This window comes from Rousettus aegyptiacus, unplaced genomic scaffold, assembly GCF_014176215.1.
Source record: "Rousettus aegyptiacus isolate mRouAeg1 unplaced genomic scaffold, mRouAeg1.p scaffold_m13_p_8, whole genome shotgun sequence".
NCBI lineage: Eukaryota > Metazoa > Chordata > Mammalia > Chiroptera > Pteropodidae > Rousettus > Rousettus aegyptiacus.
In genome coordinates, this window is record NW_023416311.1 from 108,302,486 (window position 1) to 108,320,066 (window position 17,581).

General features: G+C 49.9%; 1 protein-coding gene across 1 annotated transcript in view; it reads left to right on the plus strand.

Moving 5' to 3' along the window:
- SEMA5A (semaphorin 5A) overlaps positions 1 to 17,581 on the plus strand; it is a 384,915-nt gene that overhangs the window by 120,854 nt on the left and 246,480 nt on the right. Inside the window, exon 3 of the mRNA XM_016164969.2 lies at positions 8,877 to 9,074. Within this exon, the coding sequence (XP_016020455.2) occupies positions 8,954 to 9,074 (121 nt within the window). The 5' untranslated portion in view covers positions 8,877 to 8,953. The remainder of the gene's footprint in view (positions 1 to 8,876; positions 9,075 to 17,581) is intronic.

The window sequence follows — 17,581 nt, forward strand, 5'->3', positions numbered from 1 at the left end:
CAACTTTTCTTTTCCCCTAGACCAAAGGTTGCGACAGATTTAGATGAACTCAAATATATCAACTGTGCCATTCTGTTCCATTGGGCCTAGTAGATATCATCAGCTCTCATACACAAGGGTGATTCCCAACAAAAAATCTGAAAACACTAAATCAGGGGTCTTTTCATTAAACAGTCTGCTTTTTCCCCATGTATTAGGAATCTATTACCTGTAAATTTACCTGATGATATTTCAAGGCATTTGCATTTTCATCTTAGAATAATGTATTTGATGAATGTCTTTCTGCTATGAATTATAACAGCCTCCTTGTTTAGTCCTTTGACTTTCTAAGTGGTTCTGGTGAATCACTGTGTGCCAGGTACTTTATCCGAACCCCTCAGGGTTAACAAACTAGCGATGGCTTCTGTGCTTTTATGTTTCCAGGCCCAGGAGACTTCCTCCTTTTGCCTGATCACCCCTTTGACCATTAATTGAAAGATTATGACATTTAGAAAGGACATTTCTCAAAACCATGGGAATCCTTGCATTTGGACCAGATGTTAAGAGAATTTTAGTAGCGGCATAGAACATCTGTTACGATGCATAACGGAGTCATAGAAGAAAAGGGAACAGAAATAGCATTTTAATGGAAGCGTAAATATTGTTGAGAAGGTAGAGTGGTGTGTGCGCACTTGCAGTATTTTTCCGCATTATCTCATTTCTCAGGTGGTGATTGTTTGTCTGCACTATGCCTTGTATTGTCTGGTGGCTGAGTTCTTCACAGGCTTGCTTGAGAGTTGGGTAGACACTCAGGTAGTTGTAGCCAGGGTGATACAGCTAGAGTAGAAATGAACATGAGTTACAAGGTCGGGGGTCCAGGTATAGATAGGGGGAAAATGGGAAAAAATCAGAGAGGGCTAGTCAGAGATGAAGCCTAAGGGTTTGGAGTGGAGCCTGGGAAGCCTGTGTTAGCTACGAAAATGGCTGACGTTGCAGAGGTGAGAAACAGAGGAGCTTGGTCGGGGTAGGGAGGGCGGCTCGCTTCTAGATATCGGTGAAGGAAGGGTTGTCAGAATATTGTGACGAAGCGGCGGACAAGCTTTGGGAAGATGCAGGAAGCTAAAATGGTGGGTGAGTCCTCAGATTATGAGTTGGGCGTCTGAGTAAGTGGTGTGGCTACCCGTGAGAACAAGTTGGTAAAAGGAGACGGTCTGCAAAGGCAGATATTGAGGTCACCTTCACGTGAGGCACCTCTGGCTTGTTCATGTGAAGATGTCTCTTTTGGTTTATGGGTCTGGATTATATACATAGGTCTTGAAGAGAATTGCAGATTTGGACACCACCAGTGTTTGGAAACTACATAATGTCACATGCGTTTGAAGAGGCGGGTCATTGAGAGTGTGTAGATTGAGGAGTAACGAACCTTCAGGAGAGATGGGGGTACACCTTCACGGAAGGGTTCTGGGTACAGCAGGAACACGGAGATTCAGATGTTAAGGAAACCAGGGAAGAGAGGGTTTCTGGAGCCCTTCGAGAGCGAAGGTCGGTGGTCAGAAAATGCCATGGTGTCCAGGTGCGTAAGCTCCCGGTTGGACAATCAGGAGGTGACCGGCGATGTTGACCAGAATAGTGCCAACAGAAGGATGTGTCTTCTTCTGGGTACGATTGTGTGCGTCTTCTGTTTCACGGGAAAGCGCACTCCCTAAGACACATGGGCACTATGAATAATAATTTTTACACCCTGAGGGTCATTTATAACTTTGTTATCTTTTGTGTTCATTTGAGTTTCCTGCCTTGAGGAAATGTCTCCGAATAAATCCTTTAGAAATTCTCCACTGCCGCCTTGAATGGCCCGTTATTTAAGTTGTCTTTCTTTCTTGGAATGGACTCTTGTTGGTTTAGTTAACGCAGAAGTAGATTGAATAAATTTTCACTTGGTTTTAAAACCTGCTGACAAATAAAATTGATACTGCTTTCGTGTAAATAATAATTTTATCTAATGGACTTCATTTATTTTTACGGTGCCTCCAGGCGATCTGGAGCTAAACAAGGGGAAAAAGGCAAAAGTGTAACAACAATTCCCTTTGAGGAGAGACGCAAAATAAGGCCACTGGAGCCGAACCATTATCGAAATATATAAAACAGCTTAATGTTTGCTTTTCCCCATTTTATACCGTGAGGTCATTTTATAGAGCCATAAAGTTCCATCTCATCCCTTTCGGATAGGATGAAACTCTGTGAGTGACAAAGCCGGCTTCTTATCCAGTCACCTGGAGGTGGCAGCCCACGGCATGTCAGTGGTTAAGGGTGGTCAGTCTTCTCACTGGCATTTTCCAAAACATGTTTCACTTGTTCGTTGATGTTAAACCTCTTTGGCCTGAAACTTGGCAGTCAAGGCACATGGGTTAAACGAATGTAAAAAGAATCCAATTTTTATGACCAAAAAAAAAAAAAAGTATGGAAAACCAAAGATGCATTGTATCTGGAGAATGCCCTGGTTTCTGTTATAGACCCAACACCATAACGAGAAAACTTCAATTTCGCTTGATTTCCCAAAGAATCAGAGTTTCAGTTATCGTTTTTGAAAAAGGTTAGAAGAATCTATTCTTCGAATGCCGTGCATTAGGCTCAGTTTATTGTTTTATCGATTCTTCATTTAATCTCATTTCCTGCTTGGTACCTGAAATATCTGATACCACGGCAAGGAAGGAACGTGACTTCGTTTAGCACCTCGGTTCTAGCCCTGAACAGATCCCAGGCTTCGACGGTCCTGGACTGTTTCTTCCTGTTTCCCTGAGCACTCTTTGCTTGAACCCTGTCATAAGCCACGGCTTCTGTCCTCTTCCTCCATTCAGAGAGAGTTTCTCCTTCCCCCGAGGTTCCTGAGACTTTGCCCCTGCTGCTGTCTGATATTTATCAAAGATAGATTTTTACTTCCTTGACTACTTTTAACTGCGACCTTGAAGTGCCCGCACTGTATCCTCTTTACCCCGCCGTGTTGGAGCGCTGCCCCTGGCCCACAGGTGACATCCTTCAGTGCGGCTCGTCGGTTAATGCCGCCCCCTAAGGCACCGCGCGATTCGGTGCCAAGGGCTCATCCCTTATGACTCAGTCCGGAGACAAAGCCGCTCTCGTGGCCGTCGGTGTGTCGACTCGCCAGAGCGAGAGAGGGGACCGAGGGAGCCCGGAGCCGGCGGGGGAGGGGGCCTCATCCGATCGGCGTGGTGGCCTTTGCACACCCGATCTTACAGCGACTTGTGAGATGCCTTTAACCTCAACCTTCTTATCTCAGCTACGAAGGGAAGAGAGGGACGAGATGCGGGCCTCCCCTCTCGCCTTACACGTTCAGCGAGTCGTCGACACTTCCTGTCTCATTTTTGCCAAGGGAATGAGTAAACCCCCCGCAACGGCGCGCTTGCTCAGTGCAAGGGAAGGGTGAATTCCAAGTGCTCCACAGACCACTGGCTCTGTGACTGCTGATTCATTCGGATGGCCCCTTCGGCCTTTTGGGACACACAAGCTCGGGCCTGTGATGAGGTGTTCGGCCCACACACCATTCTATCGAAAAGGAGGACACGGAACGCAGGAACGCGGAAGGTCGCGTGTCGATGTGCGCGACCTCTGACGGGGGCGCGGACACTGGCTGGTACGTCGGGGCTGTTGCAGGGGCGTCCCCGTGAGTGCAGAAGGAGGAGGCCAGCTCCGTGGGAAGACGCGGGCAGGTGGGGGCCCGCGGCAGCAGCAACGTGCGCCTGAGTGCGCGAGGCTTACCTCGAGGGTCCTGGCCGGGCCGGCGGGGAGGGGCTGGGGGACACCTTTGCAGTAGGGGTGGTTGGTGGAGGCGGGATTGGGAGGCTCCGAGCTTGTTGGTGAAAGGGCGCGGTGGAGTTTTTGGAGCGCAGCGGCGGATCCTGGGAGTTTTGAGTCAGGCCGGGCTGTCTCCCTGGTAGCGGCCGACGATCGTGCAGCCGACGCTGTGCCTGGCCGTGCTGGGCGTGCAGGGATGTGCGCGGGTGGTATGCTCGGAGCCGGGGTGAGTCTTCAGTGGTTCGCTGCTTTCACTTTGGCGTGGGGCTTAAGCCCGGGTGACCAGTTCGTCGGACCCCATGGGTTAGGGCCAAGACACGGGAAGAGCGACGGCAGATGCCAGCGTCTCAGAAGTGCCATGCACCCCCTTCTGTACGTCCTGGCCGTTGGCACAGCAGGCTGCAACTTCGCGTGACTGGAGGGCACGTGTGTGGTACTCGCCCCCTTTGGGCTTCACCCCTTTGATACTAAAAACGCTGCTGCCCGCGGGTGTGGGCCATGGCTTCCTGAGTCCTCTCCGACTCCTTTGTCCTGCCCCCAGAGGAAGTCCTTTTTTATGGCCTCTTTGAAATGTGCCAATGCATCTGACCGTTTCCACGTTCATGGTTAAGTCTAAGGCTCAGTAGAAACCCAGAGGCTTCCTCTGGAAAGACATCCGTTAAGCTTATTTTGGACTAGTTTTATTAATAACTAGTTAGACTTTGTTCCCTAAGCAAAACTTTTTGTGTAAGTGTTCATTGTTTTGATTTCTTTTTTTATCTGACAGCATTTTTTTAAACCAAGAGGAACAGTTATTTTCTGTTCCCTAAAGCCTATTCATTTGTGGTGTGGGCGTGAATGGGAAATGTTATTTATTGCACACACACTTATATACAGAGTTTTGCTTATTTAGATCGAGCTTATACAGAGATCCTCCCACATCAGGAAAATGAAAGGAAGTCTTCAGGGGTTTTGAAGTAGATACAACAAAAAGGCTTCTGTTTTGCAACCCAAATTGGTCTGCTGTAATAAATCTTCCTATTGGTAAAATCGTTTATTTAGTATTCACTCGCCTAATACATTTTTAATTTACCAGAGGTGGTAGGATGAAATTAGAACAACTTTCACTGAAATTGATCCTTTGAAATTTTTTTCATAATGTTTTTCCCAATGTAGCAAATTGTTATGATCAACATGACTTTCATCTTTATTGAAATTTTGCTGACAATGACTCAATACAAATTCAGTTGGGTGACTTATGTAAGTGCATTTTAAAATCATCTTTCAAGTGATGATTTCTTACCCAACTTCTAGAGAGGGAGAGGTATTTTAACACACAGAACCTGGAGGTTCTCCACCAGGGGTGACCGGCTGTGTCTGGGGACAATTTTGTTTGTCGCGATGAGGAGCGGAGGCTGCTGGCATCCGGTGGGCAGAGGCCAGAACAAAGAATGATCTGGCTCTAAATGTCGAAAGTGCTGAGACTGAGCACTGAAAACTGATAAAAATATGACACCCTTCTCCCCCATCACTAAGAGGCCAGAGCTTCACGGCCCGATGGGAGAGGGAATTACAGAGTCCGGGACGGAGGGACCTGCTATTTAGAGCAAAGCCGATTTAGAGTAAAGAGCGTTACGGGAGTCGGCATGGCAGGACATTCCCGAAAGCCCGCGTCTAAACGAAGGCTGGGAGAACCCTTCCCTGGCACCTGGCCACGAGGACTATTTGTAGGACCTTTATTTTAGGAAAAAAGGTATACCATGTTATAATCCGAAAATTACAAACTTCTAAAAAAATCACCTGTTCTCATGAAACGCGCTTCCCTTCGTCTTCCGTGGCAAACGTGCGATTTCGTCTCGTCGCCGCTGGGGACCGTGTCCCGTTTCAGCTGCCCCAACACGTGACACGGCCTCTCCTCCTCCTCCTCTCGTCGGCGTTTCCCAAATCCCGGGGAAGGAACGTTCCGGGCACCTGTGTAACTCTTCCCTACCTTTCTTGCTGGAGGCAGAGGTGCTAGACCCGAGGGGAGCGTTCACGCCTTTGCACCTTCGGCCGGTTCCGGCCACAGCTGGCCTGTGACAGTGACCCGTTTCTTCGGCGGCAGAAGGGGAGCCGGTGTTGGTGGGGGCCCGACACGTTGTGAACTGCGTGAGAAGAATTCGCTCTTACACGGTCGTTGACGTGAGCTCCGTCGTGGAGGTCAGGACGGGGCGGCGCCTCCGTCCACCTCCTGATGGAACGAACGCTGCTCGGTCGGCGACGGTGTGTCAGAGACACAGCTCTGGGTGCCCGTCGGGTGCCAGGCATGGGTGTAAGTGGGTGGCCTCGTGCCTGCCACGGAGCTAGCCCTTTCTGAGGGTTTACTGGTGCTTTCGTTATCCTTCCCATATTATGTTTATCATCGCCGATTTGTTTTGATGTGGGGCAGTGAAATCTACCTGCCGCCCTCTGTGCTTGCCTGGAGACTGGAGCATCCCACGGTTTTGCAGACTGCGATGCCTTTGAGGCCAAGGTCTCCTTCCTTTCTTTTGCACATGGTTTCTTTACTTGGACCCTAATAACTTCCCACCGCCACTTTGTCCTGGATCTCCTTCTACCTCACACCTCCTCTCCGGCTTAAGTCGACGACCTCTTCTTCACTCGCCACTTCCCAGAAGAGAAGCCGCGTTTAATAAACTTTCCCACACCCTGGACTTTTCCTGACTTGGATCTGTCCGTGCCTCTCCGTTTCCCCGACTTCCAGGAGCCACCCGCGTTCTGTCGCCCCCTTGCTCCGCCCGTTCCCCCCTGGGTGCCCCGCTGCTGCCGGGATTCTGCCTCTCGTTCTGCTGAACTAACTGTCTGTCGCCCCGGGTTCATCACTGGCCTCCTGCCGACAGAAGCCGTCGACCTCCCCGCTGCCGCGCTGGGCTGCACTTGGCCAGGCCTCTTTTTAAAATGTGGCTTTATATTTCAGCCTGACTTGATCTCCATTTCTCCTTGATGCTTTATCTCTGTTTTCTTTCTCTTATCTTTGCATGCTGACTTTTTAAGTTACGACTTCTAGACAAACAACGAACCTCCTCTTTAACATCCCCCCTTTTTTTCCTTTTTCCCTTGTCCGGCTGAATATTTATCATACCCGTGATCTTAACCCTTCCGAACACTATCTGCAGTCTCTGATTTTGTTTTTTTCCTGAGCACCCGGCCCGGATTTTTCAATAGTCTGCTGCATTTCCTTAAACATTCTCTCGACATCTCAGACACAACATGCACGAAACGAAATAACCCTATTCTCCTCTAAACAAAATCCTTCTGTTGATTTTCATACTGAAACGAACGGCGTTATCGTCCTCGCGGTGGCTTTTGTTCGCTCTCTTGGGTCCACCCATATCTCTCTGCTTGCTGGTCCCCCAAATTTTGCATATTAGAACAACACTCACTTCATTACATTTCCCACTTTGGGGGCTGTGAATTGGGGCGGGGCTCCGCTGGGCGATTCCTTTGCTCTTCGGACCCGAAGGCACTCCGTGGCTTTCAGCTTTACTCACGTGGCAGGTGCCTTGCTGGGCGGCAGGGAAGCTGGGCTCAGAGGGGAGTGTTGCCAGGAGCTCCGCTACGCGGCCTCCCACCTGGAGGCCTCCCCTGGCATCTCGGCGCCCAGAGGACACGTTATGAGATGAGAAGCGGAACCTGGCTGTCTCCCAGGGTGCGGCCTGGAGGCCAGCATACCACCACCTCCGGTCGTATTTGATCGAGCCACACAGTCACAGAGCCGGCGCGGGTTCAAGAGAGGGGTCGTGGGCCCCCCTTTCCAAGGCAGGAAGTTCGGAGAATCTGTGGCCTTAGTTAATTTGCCGTGCTTCCCGTAACCCACCCCGCGGAGGGCTTGCTGCGTTTGCCCGCAGTTTTATTCACGCTGAGACGACTCAGAGTCACAGCTTTACTGACTCCTCTTCTGGACAGGTGCGCTGGCCCCGGCTTTACCGACTCCTCTTCTGGACAGGTGCGCTGGCCCCGGGCTAGCTTCCCCCCATGCTCTTCTCTACCTGGCTTCCTAGGCGCACGGTTGTGAGAATGGCTTGGTTACTATTTCTTCTGATGTACTATTAACACAGCGCGGTAGCTTGTCGCCTAAGAATGGAGACCTTGGGCCTGAGTCTAGTCTTCTGGCTGACCCCCTGAGCTGCTTCCCACTCGCCTGGACGTCTCCCCGTGTCCGGGCCGGGAGCAGTGAGCCCCAAACGCGTGGCCTGCGCCTCCTCTCGCCTCGCCAGGGCATCTTCTCATCCTCTTCCCTCGGCACGCAGGGTCCTCCCGGAGGCCCCCAGCGTCGAAATCCTCCTTGTCCTCCGGTATCAAACCCAGACGTCCGCCCTCGGTCCCTCTGCACGGCGGCAGTGCCGTCTCGGCTCCCACGGCCGCTGCTTCCCCCGACGGCTTCCTGACGGCTTGGATGAGCGTGAGGGCTGCAGGTCTGTCTTGTTTTAAAGCGCCGTAACGTTTTAAATCGTTCTTCATCTACCCAGTCCCACAGCCCCCGGCCCGTCATCCCATTCACACCGTCGGTGCTCGATATCGATTTTTCCTGATTCGCATCTGATTTCCAGCCAGGGACGTTGCAGGCAGGTCGTCTGTAAGCTTCCTAGGATAGATTCGCCCGACGCGGGCCATTTTTAAGGGTCGGGTAGCACGCCGCTCATCAGCTAATCGGCGAAAGGCAGTGGCCGTTGCCTCGTTTATTATTAAGAGGAAGGGCGGCTTCGGGTCACCACACGCAGGTCTGTGTTTGCCCGAGGGAACGAAGAGGACGTTCCACGGGGAAACCGGTCACAGCTCTCAGCCTGCGTGCAGAGGGACCGTGACGTCTGGCCAGAGCTTACCCGTGAACATGTCTCCCTTCACGATAGGCGTGTTATCTCCTAAAATTATCGAGAGGAAAAGGGGTCCTTATTGAGACCCACGTATATCCACACATATCTGACATGTCGCCTAGAAAAAGGTCTGCTGAGTCCTCTAAGCCTGTTTTATTTTGTCTTTTTTCAAGGCAGCGCTGGGGTTTCCCCTAACGGCCACCGCCGGAAAACCCGAACTCGGGGTCGCTCAGTCGTTCTCCTGTGTGTGTGTTCTAGGCGCTTTCTCCACATGACGGGAAGACGAGCTTCCGCTTAGCAGACGCGCGCCCGGCGTCGGAGGCCTCCTGCCCACCATGAAGGGGACCTGTGTCATCGCCTGGCTCTTCTCAAGCCTGGGGTGCTGGGGGCTCGCCCAGCCGGACGCGGACGCAGTGCAGTGCCAGCGAGCAGAGCACCCGGTCGTTTCCTATAAAGGTGAGGGATGCGCGTGCTCCGATGGCCGAGGCACCGCCTTCCACACTCGGCGACAGTCCTAAGCGCGGAGGGCCACGCTCGTGACTCTATGATTCTGTGGCTCTTGCTTTAGACGTTGTTTAAACCAGGAGCGAAAATACAAAATCCTCCATTGCGAGAATTTTGTTTCTAGAAATTTGGTCACTGTCTCAGGCAGAATCCAAAACGGGAGTTATCGTGGGTAGGAACGTCCCGCCACTGAGACTCAGGTGCCGCACACCTCCTAGGTGTTTGACCCAGGGGATAAACGTGGGCATAAAAACGCGCCCCAGAGAGATAACACCCAAATCAAGGAAAACAAAAAGTTCTCCGCTTCAGCATCTCCCGACGAAGCCTTAGTCTTGCCCTTAAACGCCGGCTTTGTCTCGGTATCTCTGTGGATCTGCGGCACTGATTAAGAAGTATGTGTATCCACTCGTTTGTTCTTTCATTCATCAAAATTTATTTAGGGTTCTTTTCACTCTGGGCACTCAGCATTCACGATGAAAAATAACTTCGTCTTTGTCTCTGTCCTCGAGGAAGTCGCAGTGATATTGTCAAGCGAAATATAATTGACCATACATTGTTTTTTCATAATATATTTAATAATAGTTTTATGTTTTGCTATTTTTTTTTAAACTTCATATCGGGAAAAGTTTCTAATATATATAGAAATAGAAAGACTAGTCTAAGGCAGTGGTCCCCAACCTTTGTGGCACCAGGGACTGGTGCTCCTATGAGAACCTAAGGCCTGATCTGAGGCGGAGCTGAGGCGGTGATGCTGGTGCTGGGGGCGGCTGCAGATACAGATGGAGCTTCGCTCGCTGGCCCACCGCTCACCTCCCGCTGTGCGGCCCAGCTTCTAACAGGCCACGGACCAGTACTGGTCTATAGCCCCGGGGGTTGGGGACCCCTTTTCTAAGGAATACCCAGCCCTTACTTTCATTAATGTATGACACCATTTTTATTTTCTATTTCCACCCATGCTCTACACCACACCCACCGAATTATTTTGAAGCCAATTCAGGGAATCATGAGATTTTTTCTGAAATATTTCGATTCACAACTATAAGAGAAAGGGAATTCACAATACCACGATCACAACAAACAGACGAAAATCTCCCCCCAAAATAATTCCATAAAATCATCGGACACCCATGCCCCAACTCATGAATGTTGATGCATTTTCTAACAGATCGAATCAAGACCTAGATAGAGTTCATGCATTGCAATCGGTCGATACATCTTTTGAGTGGCTTTGAATCTTTTATTTATTTTTGTGGTTGTCGTGGCTCCCCCTTGTAAATTAATTATTTGGAAACAAAACAAAACGAAACCAAATCCGGAGCCCTTTCTGCTGTCGAATCCCCCACACTCTGGCTCTGGCCGGCGATCCCGTCGGGGTCATCCACATGCTCCCTGGTCTCAGACATTTCCGTGACGTCGTGGCAACAGCAAGAGGCTTCTCAGATTCAAGTTCAGACCTTTTTGTCTCTACCGCTTCCTTCATGGTGCCGAGTACTTCCGATAGAGGCGGATAATAGCCAGGTGTAAAATTAGCGATGGTCGACGATCGCTCCCTAAATTTACTGAATCATTTATGGGTGCGAAACTGGATTTCCTCATTTTATGATTCTTTCCTCGTTTAATGGCAAGAATACTTGTATATAAAGTAACATTCCCTCATCATTTATTTGAATTTTCTAAGGGTACAGCTCATGTAAGTATGGCAAAATAATGTAGTTTTTTCCTTTCCCTTTATCCTTTTTTTTTTTTTTTTTAAAAGAGACTAGTTAGTTCGTTCTCTAACATTATCCAAAGGGGATAAATAAGATGTTACATTTGCTCTTTGTTTTTGTATTATCTTGATTATTAAAATCATTAATACATAGATTTCGATTTTTGATATATGTCAAGCGATTACAACTTTTATTCTTAGAGATGGTAAAACTGTCACGTTTTAAGCCCACGGCAGCCTCTTGAGGTCGGCTCCCGAGTTCTTGCGAGACGACCCACATTAGCTCACTTTCTCCCCGGGACAGCGAGATGTTCCTGCCTTCCCTTGTCCGTTTCCTTCCGTAGACCTGAGAGGCGGCCGTTTGTGCTGATTCGAGCGTGCAGGTGCTCAGTTGGTTGTTTTCGGTGTGCAGAGCCGAGGAGAACATTTTTTTAAGATGCACCGCGAGTTCCTCGGGGGACTTGCATCTCATCTCCAGGCCTCCCCAGTTTTCTGAACCTCTTCCATCTCTCACCTGCGTCTTTCTCTCCTGCGCACAGAGTCCCAGGTCTCTGCAGGCCCGCATGACTACTCTTTGCCTCTTCCTGAAATGAACAGTTGATTGTTTCAGAACAGCAGCGCCAGGCAACTCTAGTCGTTTTCAACTGCCGAAAACCCGTAAGAGGATTCTATTTTCTTTCAGTCATTGGGGTCTAAGTTTTGAGGGGACATCAAAGCCATCTTCTTGCCTCAAAATCACTTGAAATAATTTCCCCTTGTATGGTTATGGCAACTGAAAGCCCAGTTGGTTTTATTTGTCTAATTTTGCTTGTAATTTTTAGAGATTTAAAAAATTTACATTACACTATTATGTAGAGTTCAAGGTCAAACGAATGAAACAAGGGTGTCGGAGAAACTTAGGTTTGCTCCCTCTTTTCTGTACCCCGTCTATCTCTCTGCATTTAGCTAACCTTTTACTTATAGTTTATGGCTTATGCTTCTTTTTTAATATGAAAATATCCCTCCCCCCCCCACAGTCTTATCTTTCTTTCTTAGATAAAGAGTCGCATGTGTACAAACTTTTCTCTGTAGCATTTTTCGACGTAACCGTGTACCCTGGAGGCCAGACCCCAGCGGCACCCCTTTTCAGAGCCACGTAGCTATCCACTATGTAATGGCCACAATCTACTCAACATCCCCTACTGAGAGGTAGTTAGGTTATTTTCTGTCGTTTGCGATCATGGACGGTGTTACAATGAGTAGCACCTCGTGCAAATATCTTTTAATCTTTTTGCAAGGGCGCCATTGGGAGAGATTCCTCAAAGTGGGATTGCTAAGTCCAAATATACATCCACCCGTGATTTTGCTGGATGTTGACCAATTTCCATGCATGAAGATTTCTCCATTTTGCATCCTCGTCACCCTGTGTATTAGTATCTGTTTCCCATCAGCCTTTCTTGCAGAGTATACCGTCAGCCTTTGGGATTCGGGCTGACCTCATAGTTTATAGATGGCATCTCAGCTTATTTTTAATTTACATGTTTTTAATTTGGAGTGAATGTACAACAAACATTTAATAGGTGCCTGTTATGTACCATGATCTGTGCTAAATATTGGGGTGACAGAGGCAAAAAACGCAGTCTCTGTTAAGAGTTTAGAATGTCTTTAGGAATATAAAGCAGCAAGACCACCACGTTACCTTCCACTGGTGTCGTTGCTGGGTGCTGTGGGGCCCCGGGAGAGAGCAGGCGAACCAGACAGCCCAGGCTGTGGGAATGTGGTTAGGGAAGCCTTCTAGGATAAGGCAATGCCAGATCCCAGTCCCCGGTGGTTGTTAGCAGGTGCTTACGAATCTCGTGAAGAAGAGGCATTCCCAGGAGAGAAGAGGAAGAAGCGCCTGAGCCCTGAGGTGAGGCGGGTGGAGCAGAGCCACCCTGGCAACGGCTGCGTATGGCGAGTCATGCGGTCCTAGCTTCAGTTTCGGAGAGCAGGTGCAGGGGCGACCGGGGATTCGTGGTGCGTGCTATCAGAAGGCATCTTCAGAAGTCCTTGTCTGTCTGGCCCGGCTCAGCGTGGAGGACGGCAGAACGGTGGCAGGCACAGCCCGTTCTGAGGCTGCTGCTGTGCTCAAAGGGAGCAGGAACTGAGCGGAGGGAGCGGCGGCAGAGATGTAAAGAATCGGGTGGATTCTAGAGATCCAGAGGGGGTGTCGCTGATGATTTAATGGATGTAAGACAGGAAGGAGGAAGAGGCACTGAATCTGACCCCCGAGTTCCTGGCCGTTTATTCCATATGGAAGGAAGAAGGGGAAGCAGCTGCGAGGCGCGTGGTGCATTTAGATGGAGAAAACTGAGCCCCCCCCCCCCGCCCCCCTTCCCCGCATCAGATGGAATTATCTGGCTGAGAGCAAGGCATCATGGGACTCTTTGAGAGAGGTCGCCATCAGAGTACTCAGCGATGTGGAGTTCAAGGCAGGTGTGGGCCAGAAGGCGGAGCGGTAGACTCATCTCGGTTTGCCGGGGACGTTCCTGGGTTTAGCACTGAAAGTCCTATGACGCGGTCGCCTCCGAAAATCCTCGCGCAGCGGCGTATTTGTCTCCTAGCGCTGCCGTCCCGAAATGCCGGAGACTGGGGGGCTTAAGCCAGCGGAGGTATCTTCTTGTACAGTTCTGCAGGCCGGAGCTCCAGAATCGAGGTACCGGCAGGGCCCCACTGTCCCCAGAGACTCCAGGGAGGAATCCCTCTTTGCCTCTTCTTAGCGTCCGGTGGTCGTTAGCAGTCGTTGGTGTTCCTTGATGTGCAGACACATCACTCCAGTCTCTGAGTCTGTAGTCACCTGGTCTTCTCTGGGTGCCTCTGTCTTTTTGGCTTCTCTTCTTGTCAGGACACCAGTCCTACTGCATTTAGGGCCCATCCTAACCGGGATGACCTCATCTTAACTAATTACGTATGCAAAGATCTATTTCTAAATAAGACACATTCGCAGATCTAAGGTTCGGTTTCAAGGTAACTCTGGTGGGGACACGATTCAACCCGTAACAAATGGCATTTATAAGAGGCGATTTCGGGCAGTGCGAGAGGAGGAATGTAGGTGGTGATGAGCAGAGGCATAAACGCGGGACGGAGGAACATGTATAGAAGGAGAGCATTATTGTCTCGGCCAGAAGGGGCGTGAGGAAAGGCGCTTTTAAGAGATCATTACTTAATCATCCTTAAATGGCGATGGGAAGAAGCCAGGTGAAGGAAGAGGCTAAAGAGAGAGGTTGGGGGCGATCGATTGATTAGGCGGAGTCCCTGGGCTGCAGGAGGGGTCGGATACCGGGCTCGGGCGGGGGATTAGTTTATAGGAAGCCGACTCCAGCTCCAGTGAGCCTGGAGGGAGGGCGGCCAGGGCACCCAGGATGCAGGAAAGGTAGTGGGTGTGATGGCCGGGAGGGTTTCCATCTCAGCCGAGAAGGGGCAGCCAGGCCGAGCGCCAAGAGTGTGGGTGCTTAGGGAAGGAAGTGCTTCTCTGTAGACAGGGTAAGACTGGTGACCAAAAGCGCACACCAAAGATTCCCTGCGGGTGCCGGCAGCCAAGTCCGCCCTTCAAATGGCTCGGGTTTCAGCTGAGCAGGTGGCCGCCGTTACGCTCTCTGGCCCATCTGTGTAACGCACGATGAACCTCCGACGAGGGAGAAATGTCGGAAGGACTGGGGAGTCGCGGCGTTTCCAGTCTTGGTTTCCACCTGCGTTTCTCATGGCTCGGCTCAGCGTGCCACGGCTGGCGGTCACTCCGCTCGGGAGGCTGTTAACGAACGGCCCAGGTGCCGCAGCGAGGTCTTCGCGCAACGAAGCACATTTTACCAAAGTCTTTTTTCCAATGTTGTATTTCTTTTTAAATCACTTTTTAAAAAAATTTTATTACATGTGGGGGCAGGTAACCGGTTAATAACATGTAAGTTTCAGGTGTCTGTAACACATCTGCGTATTTCGTCGCAGGCTCGCGGCCTGGTCTAGCCTCCTTCTGTCGCTGTATAGTTGACCCCCTTTACCCCCTCCCCAGCCTTATTGATTTGATTTACCTGGCCAGGCAGAAGGTGCTGGCAGCCCCGTTTCTCCCAGCCTCAGCAGAACATCTCGCCCCCGGGGGCTCCTCTAGTCCAGCGGAGTTCATTGTCCGACACGCTCCAACGGCTGGCTGTGTTCGCAAGGTCGCTCCCCCGACTGCACGTTCTGGAATATTTCTCTGTGATTGCGCAGGGGCTATAAACACCCCGGCCCATTACGGACACACCGGTCACACTCTGGCCTCGTCGTCTGCGTAAAGGTCTGTTCCGATAAAGAGGGCGACCCTTCAAGACAGCGCGACTCTCTGCGTGCTTACGGAGTCTCATGACCATCTCCGACATGACTGTTAAATGTTTCACGTCCTCCTCGGGGTAGTGCCACGCTCTGCCTCTGTTCGTTTGTTGGTTAAGTTTCCCCGGCTATTTAGAGAGCGTGCTCCGGTTACGGGGCTTGGCTTACCGGGAGCGGCCGCACACCGCGCGGGGGCAGACCGCTGCTGGGGAGAGCCATGCCGCACTCACGTCTTCTCTGCCTCAAAGCCTTCTTGTCGTGAGTGACGAGGAGGCTTCCGGCGGTGTCCCAGCTGGTGGCACTTTGCGTGAATGCCGACATCAGTGTCGCCTGCGGGATCGGGCAGTGCGCTGCGAACTCTGCTCTCGGGGCCCTCAGATTCTCCTCCCTGACCCCTGGGTGTTCCTGTCGAGCATCTTCCCACTATGGATTCATTGACCGTCCTGAGAGTTGTTTTGGAACTTAGGGGAGAGCTGTAGGGACGCTTGAGAGAGCGGAGCCACATTTGGCCCCGGATCTGGGAAGGGCATCTGAAGGAAGCGAAATGGCCACTCCAGCTCAAGCCATCACGGGACTGGGGAACGGCGCTTGCCACTTGAATTTAAACAGCTGCCTTTGTCCCTCCGTGGAGCCTTAGGCAACTGAAAGACCGTGACCGGAAGGGTCCGACGTAGGACTTGAAACTCGGGTCCTGGCCCCGTAGCACAGTGTGAACGAGTAGTTTTCATGGGTCCCGTATTTTTTCTTTTGACTCATGTGATTGTGGTTCATTGTAGTCACGTCTGCAGGAAAGGTATTCATTTATTCGATGTTGACAATAAAAGGATACGACACGCTTTGCAACTCTCCGTTGGCTCTTCTTCGCGCCGACGCCCCAGAAGCCCCGGCCTCCCTCCGCCCCGAGGGGCCGTCTCTCTGCCGGTCTGTAAGGTGGCCGCGTACGCGTTTCCCGTTGCCCTGTCGGCTGCCAAGCCGCCCATCGTCCTCCCTCTCACCGCTCTTCCCGCGACGTCCTTACTGTCCCCGGGCGCTTCGGCAGGGCTTGGCCTGCCACTCGCTCCCCTCGGGGCTGGAAAGGCGTAACTTGGGCAGCCTCCGTTACCCTTGCAGACACCGTGAGCTATAGCCTTTTAGAAAACAAGGATGGGGACACCAGAAGGGGGCCCCAAGGGGTTATTTTAGTGCCATTGGTCCGTATATGTCCCGTGGTCCATGCGAATCCTGTGGCCCCATGGGATGCCCCATGGCCCCATGCATGTCCCACGGTGCTACCTTTTCTCTCCGGGTTTTGACTGTCTGGTGTCATGGCCCTAGCTCGATTTCTCCTTTTCTCTAGGATCTGGAGATTTCTCCTTGTCACTACTGGAGGGCCTACAATAGATGATTTCTTGAGTCCCTGTAAGGTTCCGGTCTTTGAGTACGTGAACCTTGAGCAAAATTGTTTGTAGAACTTCTCCCTGTTCATCTAGTCTCAGATCCTCTGTCCTTTATGTCACACATGTGTGTGGCTACATGACACTGGCCTACTTTCTCTAAGGAAGAATCACCAATTTTCATTAAAAATAGAGTGCATGAAATTTATTTTAACACTTAATTTTAATATTTTCATATGTACCTGATGTAAGTATAGCAAGACATACCAATTGTTGAAAACTGCCTTGAACCTAATGCTTTTCTCTGCAAAAACTAAAATTTTTGTAAACCAAGTGTGAATCTCTTTGATTTTATAACAGAATATGAGTTATTATCCTGTGAGTTTCCTTTGGGAGAGAAAGTGTTGTTTGGATCCTTAAAAAGTCCACTGTCCCATAAATAATTTAACTTTTGTTATACATATGACAACGTTTCATATACTGTAATGTCAAAATCACATGGGCATAATGTTTAAAACCTACTTGCAAATGAAGCAATACTGCTTGTTTTTTACATTAAAAACTACATTTGGGAATACATTTTTGATTTGAAAGTCTGTTGCTAGTTTGCTCTCTGAAAAAAATGGGATATTAAAAAAACATCACTTTTCAACTCAGCGATGCAGTTATGTAACGGTTATTCATGAGTGCATGGAGGTGTGAGAAGGAAACGCCATATAAAATCTAAAACTACTGTGCGTTAATTATTGGAACGGGTTCCGACGCCTGCGTTGCCCTCTTGTCTTTGTGGATCTTTGATTGATGAGAGCCGAGTCGATCCTTGTTGCATGTTTTTTTTTTTTTTATATAAACAATGGCTAGGTTCTGAAAGTGGTTTATTGAGTTTTGAGAATTAACAGTAACTTTTGTATTACTTTTGTGTTCTAGGGCCACTAATGAAATAATTTGTAAGAGTAAACATCTATATTTTATCTTCAGATAAATTTTCCAACTTTAGATTGATTGATTTGTCTCGGTGGGGAAATAGTTTTCATTCTTTTAAGACTGCAAAGGGAATA